Below are 19210 nucleotides of genomic sequence, written 5' to 3'. Positions count from 1 at the left end.
GCCCTCTTGCCTGATGTTCACCTTTAGTGATAGGCTGGGCATTCTCAGTTTCATATTTTTGGTCTTCATTCATTATCATACTTTACATGGTAGAGTTTTGTGTTTGTGCTCTTATCTCTAATTTGACCTTTAACCTCTATTCGAACTGTGTAGGTGACTCCCCCGCATGCCCTGCCCACCCCCCAGTTTCATGGTTTTAAATACTATGTATATCAGTAGCTCCTCAGCTTCTATCCCTAGCTTGACCTCATTCCTGAAAACAAGGTTGGACCTCATGAAGCATCTCTGACTTAACTTGGCCAAACAGATGTCTGGACACCCAGATCTTCCCTCTTTGTTCACACAGCTGGAGGCTTCTCATTTTTTAGCTTTTTGCTCATGTGTTTCTCCACAGAAAAGCCGTATCTTTCAACCCCACCCTCCTCTGCTGTTTTTCTGTTACATCATCCTGTTTTATTTTCTGCAAAGCCATTGTCAGTCATATCATCCTTTGTCTTTGTGTACATATATTCTGTTTTCATTCTTGGGAAAAGTATCTTGAGTGCAGGGACTTTGTGTTTACCATTTTATCTACATTTCTTAGAAGAGTTACCAGCACATAGGGAGAAATCAGTAACTATTTCTCTGTTGTCCTCCTCCAAATCTGTGAATTCGAACTCCCACGAGTTTCAGAAGATTCTGCAAACTGCTTTAGACTTCACTTCCTCAATGCTAACCAACCTGCTGCACTCTGAGAGTCATCCAGTCATCCTGTGATATTTTTTAGTCTCAATATGTCGACCCAGACTCTCGTCTTTTCAATGTGACTCTGTCTTAGTCCATTTTCTGGTGCGATAACAAAATACTTGAGGCTGGGTAATTTATAAAAGAAAGAGATGCTAGCATGTACTCAGCTTTTGGCGAGGGCTTCTTGTGCTGCATCATAGCATGGTGGAAAGTGGAAAGGGGAAGCCAGTAACAGGAGCACACAAGTGAGGGACTGATGGGAGGTGCCAGGCTTGCTTTATAACAACTGCTCTGGAGATAACTAAACCCCTTCCTTCATTACAATTTTCATTATTTTTTACCTTCTTCACAGATGTCAGATCTTTCTTTCTCACTCCAGTCATTATTTTCCTCCAAGCCCTCATTTTGTGCCATCTTACTTCTCATTTTGAAAGCTCCTTTTACTTTCAAAACCACTTGTCTGTCTCCACTATGTCTAGGTAATCTATTTTGGTTCCATTGCTTTAAATATCATGTACGTGCTAATAATGCCTTTTCAGTCTGACCTCGCTTCCAAGCTCCAGTTTGCTTCTAAGCTTCCATGATAATGCACTGTCTGTTTTGCCTCACTTGATGGGCCAGGCATTCTCAATCTCATTTTTTGTATATTTGTTTTCTATCACACTTAATTGTAGTATCCTAGGGCTTAGTCATTGACTTTTTCTATCATCCCAGCTTCCGGCTTTGTTCCGCTCTGATTTATCCCCCACGCTGATCTCAGGATGCTGTTTATCAAACGTGGTCCAGTCATGGCGCTGCTTTGCCTTCAGTCTCTCGGAGGTCCCCTGCTGCCTCCAAAGTTCAAATTCTGCATCAGGAACAGAACCACTGAGGATGCCTCCTTTCTAAGCCCTACCTCCTCTCCTAAGGATCCTGAAGACCCCCTCTCCTGAGGCTTCTCAGTGTAGCAGGCAGGACCTGCTCATGCCATTTCCTCAGCCCACAATTTTCTTTCCCCTTCAACTCTTTAACTGCCCAGTAAATTTTTACTCATTTAAAAAGATGACTCAATGTCCCCTTTTCGGAGAAGCCTCTGACACATTTCAGGTAGAAGTAAGAAATTCCTTCTCTGTATTTTCCTAGTAGTTTTTTTTTTTTTAAATGATCTCCTTTATAATACTTGATTCATTGATATTGTTAATATATATTGCTTACTTGCTATATTTTAGAAAGTACTCTAGGCATCCGAGAAAGAAGAATAAACAAGACAGACGAGGTTCTTATTTTCAAGGAGTCTACATTTCAGAGGGAAGGAAAGATGAAAAATAAGTAAACAAACCATATTATTTTAGATAGTGCCAAGTGATTTTAGAACAGAATAAAATTTGATAATGTGGTAATCTGATGGGGGTGGGGAGTGTGTGTGTGTGTGTGTGTGTGTGTGTGTGTGTGTGTTTGGCCAGGGAGGTATAGATGTGATGCCTGAGATTCAGTGAGATATGCTGTTTGAGTTGAGACTTTAAAGATACAAAGGAGCCAGCCATACAGAGATCTGAAAGAGTTATATTCCAGGGAACAGCAAGTTCAAAGGCCCCAGAACTAGAATAAGCTTAGCATCTCTAAGGACCAGAGAGCAGGCGGTTGCATAATGAGCAAGGAAAGGGATACTGTATGACATATAAGCTCAGAAAGGTGGACTGGATCATGACAACTGGGGCCTTATCTGTAAGACTTGTCAATTTTAAGTGTAGTGAGAAGGCATTGAAAGATTTTAAGTGAGCAAATGTGATCTGATTTCTTTCTTTTTTTTTTTTAATTATTTTTATTGTAAACAAATGGGATACATGTTGTTTCTGTTTGTACATGGAGTAACAGCATACCATTTGCGTAATCATACATTTACATAGGGTAATGATGTTTCATTCATTCCGTTATTTTTTTCCTTCCCCCCCACTCCTCCCACCCCTCTTTTCCCTCTATACAGTTCCTTCTTCCTCCATTCTTGCCCCCCTCTCACCCCCCATTATGTGTCATCATCCGCTTATCAGTGAGATCATTTGTCTTTTGGATTTTTGAGATTGGCTTATCTTACTTAACATGATATTCTCCAGTTTCATCCATTTGCCTGCAAATGCCATAATTGTATTATTCTTTATAGACGAGTAATATTCCATTGTATATATATACCACAGTTTCTTTATCCATGCATCAATTGAAGGGCATCTAGGTTGGTTCCACAATCTGGCTATTGTGAATTGAGCAGCTATGAACATTGATGTGGCTGTATCTCTGTAGTATGCTGATTTTAAGTCCTTTGGGTATAGGCCGAGGAGTAGGATAGCTGGGTCAAATGGTTGGTTCATTCCAAGCTGTCTGAGGAATCTCCACACTGCTTTCCAGAGTGGCTGCACTAATTTGCAGCCCCACCAGCAATGTATGAGTGTACCTTTTCCATATCCTCTCCAACACCTATTGTTGCTTGTGTTCTTGATAATCGCCATTCTAATTGGGGTGAGGTGGAATCTTAGTGTAGTTTTGATTTGCATTTCTCTTATTACTAAAGATGGTGAACATTTTTTCATATGTTTGTTGATTGCTTGTAGATCTTCTTCTATGAAGTGTCTGTTCATATCCTTAGCCCTGTTGTTGATTGGGTTATTTGTATTCTTGGTGTAGAGTTTTTTGAGTTCTTTATATATTCTGGAAATTAGTGCTCTATCTGAAGTATGAGTGGCAAAGATATTCTCCCACTCTGTGGGCTCTCTCTTCGCATTGCTAATAGTTTCCTTTGCTGAGAGAAAGCTATTTAGTTTGAATCTATCCCAGTTATTGATTCTTGCTTTTATTTCTTATGCTATGGGAGTCCTGTTAAGGAAGTCTGATCCTAAGCCAACAAGGTGAAGATTTGGACCTACTTTTTCTTCTATAAGATACATGGTCTCTGGTGTGATTCCAAGGTCCTTGATCCATTTTGAGTTGAGTTTTGTGCAGGGTGAGAGATAGGGGTTAAGTTTCATTCTGTTGCATATGGATTTCCAGTTTTCCCAGCACCATTTGTTGAAGAGGCTATCTTTTCTCCATTGCATATTTTTGGCACCTTTGTCTAGTATTAGAAAATTGTATTTATTTGGGTTTGTGTCTGTGTCCTCTATTCTGTACCATTGATCTACCTGTCTATTTTGGTGCCAATACCATGCTGTTTTTGTTACTATGGTTTTGTAGTATAGTTGAAGTTCTGGTATTGTGATACTCCCTGTTTCATTCTTCCTGCTAAGGATTGCTTTAGCTATTCTGGGTTTCTTATTCTTCCAGATGAATTTCATGATTGCTTGCTCTATTTCTGTAAGGTACATCATTGGGATTTTAATTGGAATTGCATTGAATCTGTATAGCACTTTTGGTAGTATGGCCATTTTGACAATATTAATTCTGCCTATCCAAGAACATGGGAGATCTTTCTGTCTTCTAAGGTCTTCCTTAATTTCTTTCTTCAATGTTTTGTAGTTTTCATTGTAGAGATCTTTTACCTCTTTGGTTAGATTGATTCCCAAGTATTTTATTTTTTTTGAGGCTATTGCAAATGGGGTTGTTTTCCTCATTTCCCTTTCAGCTGTTTCGTCGCTTGCATATAAAAATGCTTTAGATTTATGCGTGTTGATTTTATAGCCTGCTATTTTGCTGAATTCATTGTTGAGGTCTAGAAGTTTTCTGGAGGAGGTTTATGGATCCTCTAAATATTGAATCATGTCATCCGCAGATAGTGACAGCTTAAGTTCCTCTTTTCCTATTCATATCCCTTTAATTTCTTTAGTCTGCCTAATTGCTGTGGCTAGAGTTTTGAGGACATTGTTGAATAGAAGTGGTGAAAGAGGACATCCCTGTCTTGTTCCCATTTTTGAAGGGAATGGTTTCAGTTTTTCTCCATTAAGAATGATGTTGGCCATGGGCTTAACATAAATAGCCTTTACAATGTTCAGGTATGTTCCTACTATCCCTATTTTTTCTAGTGTTTTGAGCATGAAGGGGTGTTGTATTTTGTCGAACGCTTTTTCTGCATCAATTGAAATAACCATATGATTCTTATCCTTAAGTCTATTGACATGATGGATTACGTTTATTGATTTACGAATGTTGAACCATCCTTGCATTCCAGGGATGAACCCCACTTGATCGTGGTGCACAATTTTCTTAATATGTTTTTGGATACGGTTTGCCAATATTTTGTTAAGGATCTTTGCATCTATATTCATCAAGGATATTGGTCTAAAATTTTCTTTCCTTGATGTGTCCTTTCCTGGTTTGGGTATTAGCTTCATGGAATGAGTTTGGTTGGGTACCCTCCTTTTCTATTTCCTGGAATACTTTGAGAAGTATTGGAATGAGTTCTTCTTTGAAGGTCTTGTAGAACTTGGCTGAGAATCTGTCTGGTCCTGGGCTTTTCTTGGATGGTAGATTTTTAATGCCTTCTTCTATTTCATTGCTTGATATTGATCTGTTTAAATTGTGTATATCCTCCTGGTTCAGTTTGGGAGGAGCATATATCTCTAGAAATTTGTCAATGTCTTCGGTAGTTTCTATTTTGTTGGAATACAGATTTTCAAAGTAGCTTCTCATTATGTTCTGTATCTCAGTGGTGTCTGTCATGATATTTCCTTTTGCATCATGTATTTTAGTAATTTGAGTCTTCTCTATCCTTCTCTTTGTTAGTGTGGCTAAGGGTTTGTCTATTTTGTTTACTTTCTCAAAGAACCAACTTTTTGTTTTGTCAATTTTTTGAATAGTTTCTTTTGTTTCAATTTCATTGATTTCAGCTCTGATTTTAATTATTTCCTGTCTTCTACTACTTTTGCTGTTATTCTCTTCTTCTTTTTCTAGGGCTTTGAACTGTAATGTTAGGTCATTTATTTGTTGACTTTTCATTCTTTTCTGGAATGTGCTCCATGCAATGAATTTTCCTCTTAGTACTGCTTTCATAGTGTCCCAGAGATTTTGATTTGTTGTATCGTCATTCTCATTGACTTCTAAGAATTTTTTAATCTCCTCCCTGATGTTTTTTGTTATCCATGTTTCATTTAATAGCATATTATTTAGTCTTCAGGTTTTGGAGTAATTTCTCTTTTTTATTTTGTCATTGATTTCTACTCTCATTCCATTATGATCTGATAGAACACAAGGCAGTATCTCTATTTTTTTGCATTTCCTAAGGGCTGCTTTGTGGCATAACATATGGTCTGTTTTCGAGAAGGTTCCATGTGCTGCTGAGAAGAAAGTGAATCCACTTGTTGATGGATGGAATATGCTATATATGTCTATTAAGTCTAGGTTATTGATTGTGTTTTTGAGTTCTATGGTTTCTTTAGTTGGATTTTGTCTGGAAGATCTATCAAGTGGTGACAGTGGTGCATTAAAGTCACCCAGAATTATTGTGTTGTGGTCTATGTGATTCCTGAAATTGAGAAGGATTTGTTTGATGTACAGGGATGCACCATTGTTTGGGGCATAAATATTTACTATCGTTTTGTCTTCCTGATTTATGGTTCCCTTAAGCAGTATGAAATGTCCTTCTTTACCCCTTCTGACTAACTTTGGCTTGAAGTTCACTTTATCTGATATAAGGATGGAAACCCCCGCTTTTTTACTGAGTCCATGTGCGTGGTTGGTTTTTTCCCATCCTTTCACCTTTAGTCTGTGGATGTCTTTTTCTATGAGATGAGTCTCTTGCAGGCAGCATATTGTTGGGTCTTTCTTTTTAATCCGTTCTGCCAGTCTATGTCTTTTGATTGATGAGTTTAGGCCATTAACGTTCAGGGTTATTATTGAGATATGATTTGTATTCCCAGTCATTTGGCTTATTTTTGGTTTTTAAGTTGACTTGGTTTCTCCTTTGAGTGGTTTTTCTCTAAGGTAGTTCCTCCCTTTGCTGACCCACATTGTTGTTTTTCATTTTCTCCTCATGGAATATTTTGTTGAGAACATTCTGTAGCGCAGGCTTTCTGTTTGTAAATTCTTTTAACTTTTGTTTATCATGGAAGGATTTTATTTCATCTTCAAATCTGAAGGTTAGTTTTGCTGGATATAGGATTCTTGGTTGGCAACCATGTTCTTTCAGAGCTTGAAATATGTTGGTCCAGGCCCTTCTAGCTTTTAGAGTCTGGGTTGAGAAGTCGGCTGCTATCCGTATTGGTCTCCTCCATATGTAATCTGATGCTTTTCTCTCGCGGCCTTCGAAATCCTATCTTTATTTTGAATGTTAGGCATTTTCATTATAATGTGCCTTGGTGTGGATCTGTTGTGATTCTGTGCATTTGGTGTTTTGTAAGCCTCTTGTATTTGATTTTTCCATTTCATTCTTCAGGTTTGGGAAATTTTCTGATATTATTTCATTGAATAGGTTGTTCATTCCTTTGGTTTGTATCTCTGTGCCTTCCTCAATCCCAATAATTCTTAAATTTGGTCTTTTCATGATGTCCCATAGTTCTTGGAGAGTCTGTTCATGATTTCTTCCCATCTTCTCTGTTTGGGCAACTTTATTTTCAAGATTAAATATTTTGTCTTCATTGTCTGAGGTTCTGTCTTCCAAGTGGTCTAGTCTTTTGGTGATGCTTTCCATTGAGTTTTTTATTTGGTTTATTGTCTCCTTCATTTCAAGGATTTCCGTTTGGTTTTTTTTTTTTGAGAATCTCTATCTCTTTGTTGAAATGATCTTTTGCTTCCTGCAGGTGCTCTTTCAGCTTATTGGTATTATCATTCATTGCCTGCATTTGCTCTCTTATCTCATCCTTTGCTTCGTGAATCATCTTAATCATGTATAATCTGAAGTCCTTTTCTGACATTTCTTCTACCGTACTGTCATTGGATTCTATTAATATAGAATCTAGATTTGTTTGGATCATTTTCTTCCCTTGTTTTTTCATGTTGTTCATGTATCTTCCCTTCTAGCAGTGCAGATCTGGGGTATTGCAGATTTCCCCCTATAGGCTTATAGTGGCCCTATAGGTTTCCAAAACCCTTTCTTTAAGGGGAGATCAATATTAGCAGTGCCCAAATCAGACACTATGCAATCCTAGACCAAATAGCCCCTATGGGGACAATAACAAAATTGTCATAATAAACAGAATGAGTTCAAATATTATCTTCGGTAAAACAAACAGATTTGCAATAAGGTCTACAGTTTCTAATGGAGGACAAAGAGGATGCAGAGGGATGTAGGATGTGGCTGTTAATGGGATAAGAAAAGAATATACAGAAGTTCTAGAAAATAGAAAGGGTGGGAGTGTAATCAAAAGAAATTGGATGTTAGCATGCAAAAAAGGGAGAAAGAGACTCTGAGGGAACAGGTAAACAAAAGGAAAAGAGAGCAAGAAAAGTAAAGAAATAAAAACTTAAATTTTTTAAAAAGGAAAAAAAAGAAAATCTACTGTATAACAGTCATATAGTAATGAAACCTGCCAGTGTTCAGTAGCCTGATGCATGAGAGGTACCTGACAATGAGCTTCAAGCCTTCAGCAGGCGTCGCAGGATGGGATTTGCCCCATCCAAAGATCGGAGCTATGGCTTCCAGGATTATCCAAGATGGCCGCTCTGGATTTGAAATGTGTTGGCAAATGGGGAGCTGCAGCTCAGGGGTGGACGTGATCAGCTGGAGGTCCTGGAGACGGGATGCGGTTGGTCCAGCAGGGGTCCTGGAGGTCGGTGTGTTTGGTGTGGTTGTGGGATCCTGGAGGCCGGGTGCAATCAGTCTGTCTGGGGTCCTGGTGATAGGGCACAGTCAGTTGGTCTGGGGGTCCCGGTGGCAGGGAGCAGTCAGTCGATGTGAGGGCCTCAGAGGCAGGGAGTGATTGGTTGGGCTGAGGGATCCTGGAGACAGGGCTCAGTCAGTCCGGCCAGGGGTCCTACAGGACCTGGCTGTTGTCTCAAAATGGCGGCAGCCACGTGTAATCAAACCTGCAGGTACTGTGACAGTGAACTTCCGGGCGACAGCAGGCAGCTGGTGCTCCACTGGTGGTCGGAGATCAGTTTGCTGACTGTTGTCGGACGATGGGGAGGTGAACCTCGTGCGTTGAGTGATGGATAGGTGTAAGGCCCTGATTTCTTTTTTTTTTTTTTGCGGTGCTGGGGATTGAACCCAGGGCCTTGTGCTTGTGAGGCGAGCAATCTACCAACTGAGCTATCTCCCAGCCGTGCGATCTGATTTCTGTCTAGAATTATCATTGTGGTTTATAATGAGGGGAACTGCAAGAGGACAGGATTGAGAACAGACTAGACAGGAGTTGTTGCTACTGCAAGTGAAGAGCATTGGCAGCTTGGATTATGGGGGGTATACTTAGTGTCCGTGGAGAGAAGTGTAATAATTTGGGATATATCTTGATGGTGGGCTGACAAGACTTGCTGATAGATTGGATGTGTTGGTTTTAGGGAAGGATGAACCCAAGAAAAGGACTCTCCTTGCCTTTTGTTGAGTAACTGGGTGAATGGTTATACCTTCATTGACATGTATCCACATGTGTTGCGGGGGGTGGTGATGAGAAGTTCTGTGGGGAAGGAATCAAAAGTTCCATTAAAATGGATATGCTTCTTAAGATTTCAAAGTGTGGAAGGCAATAAGGCAATTGGAAACATGGTTCTGAAGATCAGGAATAGAGCTAGATAATTTAAGAATGCATCGACTTTTTCGTTGTCTTCTAAAGCTGTGGGGCTGGGTAAAATAACCTAGAATTGGAGCACAGATGGAGAGAGAAGGTGACCTAGTGTAGGACCTTCAGTGCTGTGGAGTTTAAGGCCTGGTAGAAGAGGAGAGACCGAGAGCTAAGAGGAGCCACAGAAGACAAAGGACAAAGAGAAGATTATTTCAAGGAGAGCGCGTCAACTATGTCATGCTGCTTAGAGTTCAAGATAAAGCATAGGTGGGACCATTAGATTTGACTCTTTAGAGGTCATGGTGGTGGGAGTACAGCTAGGGCATTTGGGCAGAAGATGAAACTTAGATCATTATTTTAATTAATTGCTTATGTGTCGGTCCCCTTTAGGCTATGTGCTAGTCCTGTTTATTCTAGGGTTTAGCCATAGTGAATGGTAAATTGATGTTTGCCTGCAGGTTTGAATTTGATAATCTGGTTTAACAAATAATGTGCTATTTTATCCCCATTTAGAGTGCTTTTGAATCATTGACCTTTGCCAGTGTTTTCATTAGTTCAAGGAATAGAATCATGTAAATAATAACTTAAGCAAAACGTAATGAGGAAAGTAGATCCATTTTAAGAGGTTCATAGGGCCTCCCAGAGCCATCGTGCTGTAGTGAAAAAGAGCCATGCTTTGAACTCAGAGACCTGCTTCAAGCTTTGGCTCCCTGCTGTATCTTCCTGCAGGGGTCTGTGGGCTAGCCCCCGATTCCTGGGGATAGAAGTTCCTCAACTGTTATATGTGGGTAATATCAACAAATTCCTCTTATAGGATTTTCGTGAGCAGCAAATGAGCTCATGCATACAAAAGTGCTTTGTAAGTAAAAAGATAATCTGTAAGCACTATTTTTTGGTAAAAATAATGGGAATGTCTATTTTCATTACTCACTTCTAAAGTAGATTAGATCAGTGTGTCATGAAGTTCATATTTAAGTAGTGGCACATGAATGACAACAAGTTGAGGAAGGACATAGATCACTGGACAGTGTGACACTTTTTTGGAAATATGTAGGAAATAAATTTCTTTTGATTTTGTTCTCATACTTTACCCAGATAAACTTAATCATTCTGTTAGAGCTATTATACTTCAAGATCTAGCAAGCAATTCTGGCTAGTAGTCTGTCTACCTAGCACTGTGTATATATTTGAAGAAATAACATGTAGTTAGTATTGCTTATATTTTTTTTTTCTTAAAGTGAATACAGTGATTAAGTTTACAGTTTTTTCTTATGGTGATTACTCATTTTACTTTTACTTTTAGGGTAAAAATCATGGTAAGAAACTCCGAAATTACTATGCAGCCAATAGCTGTCCTCCTCCTGCCAGAATGAGCAATGCGGTGGAACCTGTAGCTACCCCAGTTGTTCCAGTCCCTTCACAGGTGAGAAGGTGCAGAAATGGTCATGAATGAAGCTTGTTGTCCATATGTCCATCAGGATAGAAATATCCTGAAATGTCCTACTTGGTATTTGTAACAATTTTTTTTTTTTTTTTTTTTTTTGGTACCAGAGATTGAACTCAGGCACGCTTAATCACTGAGCTATATTCCCCAACCCATTTTTTAATTTTTTATTTCGAGAAGGAGTTTCACTAAGTTGCTTAGGGCCTTGATAAGTTGCTGAGACTGGCTTTGAACCTGGAATTCTCCTGCCTCAGCCTCCTGAGTCACTAGGATTACAGGAATACATCACTGCACCTGGTGGTACTTGTAACTTCTTGAACTATGTGCCTGTATTAATGAATGCCCAACCTTTGAACTTGCAAGTTTCTCATTGGCTTTGGTTGTGATGCATGATATGGTGAAACAAATATGGTTACATGAGTATTTCTCTATTTCTTAGAATTCTGGGTTAAATGATCCTGTATGTCTATGCTATGTCCTGTATGAAAAGAGAGACAATTTATATCTGTATTGCAGTTAATTCCATTTATGTTATATTTTGTCTTCCAGTTGCCCTTATTATATTTTTGTCTTGGGGTTGCCCTTTACTTTTCTGTGTGTAGAAAGCTTGTATTAATGCTTTCTGGACTTTGATATTATGAGACACACTTGAGGGGCCAGTTCCTTTTACTCTTTGGAAGACAGAGCTGGTGATTCAGACAAGATATTCCTTTACGTTGTAGTCTCTGAAATAAGGACACTACTCCATAACCTGTCTTTAAATATTATTTGCCCACAGAACAATGTAGTGGTTATAATTACTATAATTGAGTACTTCCTATGCCAGGCACTCTGCTAAGCACTTTTCATGTATTGTTTTGTTCAGGGCTGGAACTAGGATGAGGTAAGGGTTGCCCTTGACTTGGGTACAAAACTTAAGGGAAAGTAAAAAAAACTTCAATACTCAAGATGAATATTTCAGTGCTGTATATTAAAAAATGCAAAATGCGAAAAAGCTAATGGTGAACAAAACATGAAAAACTTAAAGATAGGGTAAATATTACTGATTTTACTTTGGCTTTAGATTACATGGCTTTGCATGGCACTGCTACTAATCCTCTTTCTTTAAAAATTTTGATATTTTGTTGTGAATTTACTTTTTTATTAGATTTGAGTTTTAAAAATATTCCACTAAGATATAACTGGGTACAGTGGCACATACCTGTAATTCCAGCTACTTGGGAGGTTAAGGCAGGAGGATGCCAAGTTCAAGGCCCACCTGGGTCACTTAGTGAGACCCTGTCTCAAATTAAAAAAAACACAAAGGTCTGGGGTATAGCTCAGTGTTAGAGCATGCCTGCTCAATCCCCAGTATCTAAAAGAAATTCATTAAATTGAGATTTGCTGTGCTGAAGGCAAGCATCTCACTTGCTCCACTCTAGTCCCAATCCCTGACTTCATTTAATGCCTGTAACAACTTAGAGGCATCAGCCTCATTGAAAATGTGGTGCGTGGGCCAGCAGCGAGAGTTTATTAGAAGCCCAGGAAAGCTAAGTAACTTTCCATGGTTTTATATTGTTTTGTAAAGTGGTGGAGCAAGAATTCCTTTTTGATCTTAGACCTCTGTTCCTAACCACCATGGTATAATTTTACTTCACTGAGCATCAGTGTTTTAGTGCTTAAAATGTGGATAGCAATTCCATCTGTTCCTCCTCCTTGTAGATTTGTGGGGAAATGAGATATATTAAAAATGGAATCAGAGGACAGGAAAACAGATCTTCAAGCTGAGTAGTTTTCACACTGCTGGCTACTGAAAGATGCTTCAGAATTGGATGACTGCTCCCTTTTGGGGATCGCTTTCCTCTGGCTCATCCCTCCAGGGAAAGCAGCCTAAGCTTCCTTTCATAGTAGAGCCTCTAGTGATTTTTGATGACAGCTATCTTATCCTGAGAGAATTGTCTCTTCCAGGTGAAACGGAGCTATTTCCTTCAACTGTTCCTGTTATGATATAATTTCTAGAATATTTATTATATGTATTATTCTCCTTTAGCCAAAATCTAGTCTGTAACTTTTATTAATCCAACAAAATTTAATGGCTGCTATCTTCCAGGAGCTGGTGTTAGGTGTTTAACATTTTGTTCCCCAATCTGAATACAGTTGTCTGGATCTGCTAGTTATTTTCCCTGATTGTAATATATCTGTGGCTAATTTGTAGACTTTATGGAGGACAAGGAATTTTATATGTCTGCACATCCCTTCTGAACCAGGCAGCAAACCCAATAAACCATTGACATTCAGGAAATGTTTATTGAAGGATTCTAAGAAGACTACTCTTTCTGGAAATGAGGTTTTAGGCCTTCCCTATTTATTTACCTATTATTTACTGTCCTAAATTTTCCATGCTGAAATTTTAAAATTCATTAATTTTTTTAATAGAGAGAGCAATAGGCTATTCACTAATTTAATTCATAGGTGATTATAGAGCAAAACCATGATTAAATGTCTCCCAGCCTCTCTTTTTTGAATTAATTATTTCCTTTCCTTAGAAAACTAAGTGATTGTGGTCATGCCATATCCTTTGGTTATTTTTCAGTTCTTAGAAAAACCTTTAGGAGAAGGAAGAAATAGGCTCCATTTTTTTTTAACCTTGTTTCTTCTTGTGTCTTTGTCAGATGGGCTCCTTCAAACCAGGAGGCAGAGTGATCCTGGCCACAGAGAATGATTACTGTAAGCTCTGTGATGCCTCCTTTAGTTCCCCGGCTGTGGCTCAAGCTCACTATCAAGGGAAGAATCATGCCAAGAGGCTGCGGCTGGCGGAAGCTCAGAGTAACTCATTCTCGTAGGTATTGCCATTTTCTCCGAGACCAAAGTGTTATGTGAGACAGACTGTCTTTTTAAAGCAAAAGAGTTGAAAGGGATCCTTGTTTAGAATCCTCACTCTTTTTCAATTTCTTTTCTCCAGGGACTCCTCAGAGGTGGGTCAACGACGGACCCGGAAAGAGGGGAATGAATTTAAGATGATGCCTAATAGGAGAAATATGTATACAGTACAGAATAATTCAGGTATCCTGTATATTTCCACATACCTTGGAAATTTCCACATATACATTACAAATGTTCTCTTTTCTTTTTATTTTCTTTAATAGTAATAGATATCCCTGAGAATTCAGGGTTAGTCATTGTTTTGTTGAATTGGTCTAGTGACTTTTCAGGCTGGTGTTTATTTCAAGTCTTATTTATTTATTTCCTATTGAGTATATTATTTATTTTGGTTTTCAAACATAGTCTGTTTTAGGGTCTCTTATCGTAGTTCCTTTATGTTTCTTTTAATGTTTGCCAGCTGAAAAATATAAAATATGTTATAATAATGAGCTGTTTGGTTTAAAGTCGCTCCATATTCAATTCCCATTTCTTGGGGGAAAATAAAAAAGGTTACAGAAGTGGATTTTAACCAGGGTAGTACATCAGAATTATTCAGGGAGTGTTTTCAAAATGCACCTGCCTGAATCATTTCTTAAGAGATTTTCCGTCAGTAAATTTGGAATAGGGCTAGACATATGTATGCCTTGTAAATGCTTCCTCAATGATTTTGATGTATATATTCCATTCAGAAACACTTATTTGTAGGATATCTTTCTGCTTATCTTCAGCGGGATAGGTAGGACTGAGTAGTCCCTTCATTCTTCCCCACTTCAGCCTCTAGACTACATACCAGCAGAAGTCAGTTATGTGAATAGTAACACAAACAACAAAAAGGAAAATTAATTAAAAAATAAGAGATGCCTCATAAAGAAAGGGTGAATAGAAAGCACAATGCAGTATGTTTAATAAAATACTCAATGTATTACGAATTATAAAAAAATGTATATTTACTGAAGTCTCAGTTAAAAGACAAAGATTATCTGTCTGCATAAAAGAAAGTAGCTTGAAATGAAGGAAGCTGGGATAGATGTATTAATATTAGGTAAAATAAACTTTAGGAAAGGTAGTATAGACCACATTCTGTGACCAGAGTACAAGTAAATGAAAAATCAGTAACAAGATCTCTCTGATAAGCAGAAGATGATACATAACAGGGGGTGGGAGAGAGATAAGAATGGAGGAAGGATAGATTGTATAGAGGAAAAAGAGGATTGGGGAGGGGGTGAGGGGAAGGAAAAATAACAGAAGGAGACAAACATCATTACCCTATGTACATGTATGATTACACAAATGATGTGACTCTACTTTGTGTACAACTAGAGAAACAACAGTTGTACCCCATTTGTATACAATGAATCAAAATAAATAAATTTAAAAAATGTAAAAATAAACAAAATTTCCATTTGTTCAGTAATTTAAAAATATTTCTAAATGATTAATGGCTCAAAGAAGAAATCATACTGAATTAAAAATTCTTATAACTAGGACTGGGATTGTGGCTCAGTGGTAGAACACTTGCCTAGCACATATGAGGCATTGGGTTCGATTCTTAGCATCACATTTAAAAAAAAAAAAAGATATTGTGTCCATCTACAACTAAAAATATTTTTTAAAAAACTTGCAGAGTTCAGTGACGGCTATATTTTGAGAAACCATTAAATATTTTTTATTATAGAGAAGAACAGGCTGGGTGGTGGTGCTTGTCTGTTATCTCAGTGACTCAGGAGGCTGAGGCAGTAGGATTGCAAGTTCAAAGCCAGCCATAGCAATTTAGTGAGGCCCTAAGCAACTTAGCAAGATCCTGTCTTGTTAAATACAAAATAAAAAGGGCTGAGTCAGTGATCAAATGCCACTGTGTTCAATCCCTGTTACAAAAAAAAAAAAAAAAAAATTAGTGAACTTATGTTCCAGGTAAAGAGCCAGTAATGTGAAAAGAAGAAAACTGTCAAAATGTCACCAACCACCAACATTTCTGTACATGTCATTCTAATATTTTCTGTATTTCTTTAAAATAGAAATAGGATCATAGTTTATTCTTAGTTTACTTAATAGCATATTGTGATCATATTTTCATGTAATTAAGAGTTTCCTGTGTCATTATATTTAGTGGCTACATGTTTTCCCTTGCAGTCATTACCATAATTTTTCAAATCCTAGCCTTGAATTTCTAACCTCCCCCATTTTACTTTTATAAAACACTACTCATAAATATCCTTAATGATAAATCACTGTGCAGAAACTCTTGATACTTTCTTAGGATAATTCTTAAAAGTAGAATTTTTAGATTAAAGGGTTAGAATAATTATAAGAATTTAGATATAATACTTGGAAATTAAAATATTTTAAAAATTATATTCACTTTTTAGAGGCATAGCCATTTAGAGTTTGAGTTTGACTCTATAGTAACCTTTTCAACATTTTGGGGGGAATCATTTTATCTTTATAATGAACCTGTATAAACTTGTAATTGAAAAAAATATCTATTAATTTCACCTTCATTTAAATTAAGTATCCGGGAATTTTACAACTTCAATTTAGGGTTAAAAATTACAGTGTGATTTGGTCAGCATGTCATTCACATAGTGACTGTTTCAACTATAATACTTTTATCTCTGGCTTTAGCAGGTCCTTACTTCAATCCCCGCTCTCGGCAGAGAATTCCACGTGATCTAGCCATGTGTGTTACTCCAAGTGGCCAGTTTTACTGCTCAATGTGTAATGTCGGGGCTGGTGAAGAGATGGAGTTCCGGCAGCACTTAGAGAGCAAGCAACACAAAAGCAAAGTGTCTGAGCAGCGGTACAGGAATGAGATGGAGAATCTGGGCTATGTATAGTGATGGCCACATTCAGATGGAGCAGCTTGTCCTGCCTGTTTGCCTTCTGTCACCTTGCCCTGCTTTGTGGTCCTTTTGGTATGAGTACATTCCTCTGCTTACTGTTAATACATGTAACCTGCAGTGGTACCACAAGATGTCAAAAACTCGGGGGTGGGGGGAGGGAAATGTGCTTCTTAGGTCATAATACTTTTTCAGGTCAACTGTGTTGAGCTACTTATAGCATGTGACCTACCTCCCCCATCCGAAATAACTTTATCTTGGCCAAGTTCTGGTTGACTAGTAGTCTGATCACTTAGAGCTATGACTATTTAAAAACTTCAACTTCTTTTGCCATTTCAGTTTTATGTACTGTTAAAGAGTTGTATTGAGTTTGTACTTCAGATCACAGTTAAAACAGGTAAGCAGAGATTCTGTTTCCCAAGGCTTCGCTGGAACCATCACTTCCATGCATTGTCAGTAGGATATATCATTATGATCCACATTAGGGTCACTCCCAGGATACATCCCTGTGTCACGTCCCTCCATCACTGAAATGCAGATTTTCTTGATTTCAGACACTTGCAGTGTGCTTGTGGTTTTCCAAGTGGCTAAACTTCATTTCCAATTATGGATTTCACACATTTAATTGTCACCACCATCTTCTTCTTTTCTTCCCCTCTGCTAGTAAATCAACTTGTCTAATAAGCTCATTTTCATGTCTTGGCTGTGCTGTGGGTTTTCTAAACCCCAAATTTGAGTATGTAATGAGTTTAAAATGGTCACGACTTTTTAAAAAATATTTTCACAGCTTAGTTTAGGAAACATAAAGATGGGTTTGATTTTTCAGTTTAGAGTTATGTCTTCACTGATAGTAATATGCCCTTGTGTGACAGTCTCAACATAAGTTCAGATCTCTTGATATACTGTTTTGGCAGACTTTGTAGATGATCCAGTTCTTATACTTTACATTCTTCTCTGTCTTGCCAGTTTGTTGCTGTCCTGAAAAATACCACTTCCTGCTCTTCATAGAGGAATTTATTTTTAAAAGTTGATCAAGTTTCAGTATCATCATTTCCAGTAGAAAAATATATGAACTTTTCTTTTATCCTTTGTAATTTGGCTTCCCTGAGAATATTCAAACTCTATTATAGATGATTTTGGTATCTGATAATTATAAGGATATTAGTATTATTTTTGGATTTTGTTTTTAAAATATAAAGCCATAGAGTATGTCTAGTTGAAATGTTATGTGAAATTTCATTTATTTTGCATTTCATCTCTTTAGTCTATTTTTCTTGACATGGATAAGACTGGCACTTTTGAAAAACCACATTCACCGAGAAGTTTATATTGAACAGTCTTTGCGTACTTGATTATGTTACTAATTAAAACTCTTGTGTAACTTTGAGAGTTCTATACGCAAATAGATGGAGAGAAGAAAAATTGCAATCACCATTCATTTTTGGTAATTTTTCAGAACAATTTTTAACCCTCTAGACCCATAATTAAAAATTGGTTTTGTGATTAACTTTTAGAACAATATCAAGTTACTTTTTCGTATTGAACTGATACTTTATAAAAAAGTAGAATTTTTTGGTAAATTTTTTCCACATAAATAGAAAAATAATGTTCTGTTGAGATTCTATATGAACCTGTGACTGTTAGTATTATAACCATTTTGTAGTAATTATAAAATTGATTCGTTTAGAGAAGTTTAGGGCTTATCTTACTGGCCAGTAGGTTACTCATTTTGCTGCTAGGTGTCACTTTTTGGGTACATTTGAATATAGTGCTGCCAGTTGGTTCTATGATTATATAGAAATCTTATATTCTCCCTCTATATGTGTATATGCGCACATATCCATACCCATAGCCACAGACATGCAGGCACACACACACACACACACACACACACACACACACACACACACACATTGCGCACACAGTTTTATGTGATACCCTAGAGATAGTTTCATTGTATTGTTATATTTCAGATAACATTAAAAGATTGTGAATATGAATTTGCATCTTGTACAAGTGGTATTCATCTTTCAGTTTTTTTCTCTGAAATTGCAATTAAAGGATATGTTTTCCCTGCTCTCCTCACTTAACAATTTCATCATCTGTGTACAGAAAGCAGTGGACTTAAGGGCTTGATGTTTTTTCAGGCCTTGTGTATTCAGGTTTCCAGTTTCCCAGTGCCCTTAATGGATGTTATGAATGCATAAGCGCATTTTCTTTGAAAGAAAGAAGTTAGATTTATAGTGTTATTTTTTACTTGCTATCTTTCTTTGCACTAAAAAAGAGCTATGTATTTGTTTTATATGACACTTTAGTACCATATTGCCTACAGTAACTCAATTTGTTTCTTAATTTCTAAACTCTAGGAAGTTGCTAACTTCTACAATCACTTATAAAGGTTACATGCACATCAAAAAAAAAAAAATCACAGATATCTATGCTAGTAGGTTGTGTTTTGTACTAGTTACCTTGCAGTATTCACCTGTGTTCCATAGGTAAGACAAGGGGTGACAGGGACTGTCGTCACTGCATGGAACAGTTTTTCGTATTCATGCCTTCTGTATGGTATTTCTTCTGTCTAAGCATGCCGTTGTTGCCTCGGAGTCGGTGGTATGTGATTGCTGTTGGTGTCCTTTTGTCAAGTCCAGTCTTGCTTTGTAACATGCTTTAGGATCTGAACCCTGTGC

At 37.6% G+C, this 19210-nt stretch overlaps 1 protein-coding gene across 4 annotated transcripts in view; it reads left to right on the top strand.

The window, feature by feature from the left end:
* Positions 1-18997, top strand: part of Zmat3 (zinc finger matrin-type 3) — a 36614-nt gene extending 17617 nt beyond the window's left edge. For 3 of the 4 annotated variants that reach the window (XM_047564697.1, XM_047564698.1, XM_047564699.1), the window contains exons 3-6: positions 10645-10764; positions 13437-13603; positions 13727-13827; positions 16309-18997. In XM_047564697.1, coding sequence (XP_047420653.1) covers positions 10645-10764; positions 13437-13603; positions 13727-13827; positions 16309-16520 — 600 coding nt within the window. In that variant the 3' untranslated portion in view covers positions 16521-18997. The remainder of the gene's footprint in view (positions 1-10644; positions 10765-13436; positions 13604-13726; positions 13828-16308) is intronic. The other variant, XM_047564700.1, reaches the window with a different exon arrangement.
* The last annotated feature ends 213 nt before the right edge of the window (positions 18998-19210 follow it).

Source organism: Sciurus carolinensis, chromosome 9, assembly GCF_902686445.1.
Source record: "Sciurus carolinensis chromosome 9, mSciCar1.2, whole genome shotgun sequence".
Lineage (NCBI taxonomy): Eukaryota > Metazoa > Chordata > Mammalia > Rodentia > Sciuridae > Sciurus > Sciurus carolinensis.
Note: the sequence above shows the minus strand (reverse complement) of the source record. Positions and strands in the feature narration are given on the sequence as shown.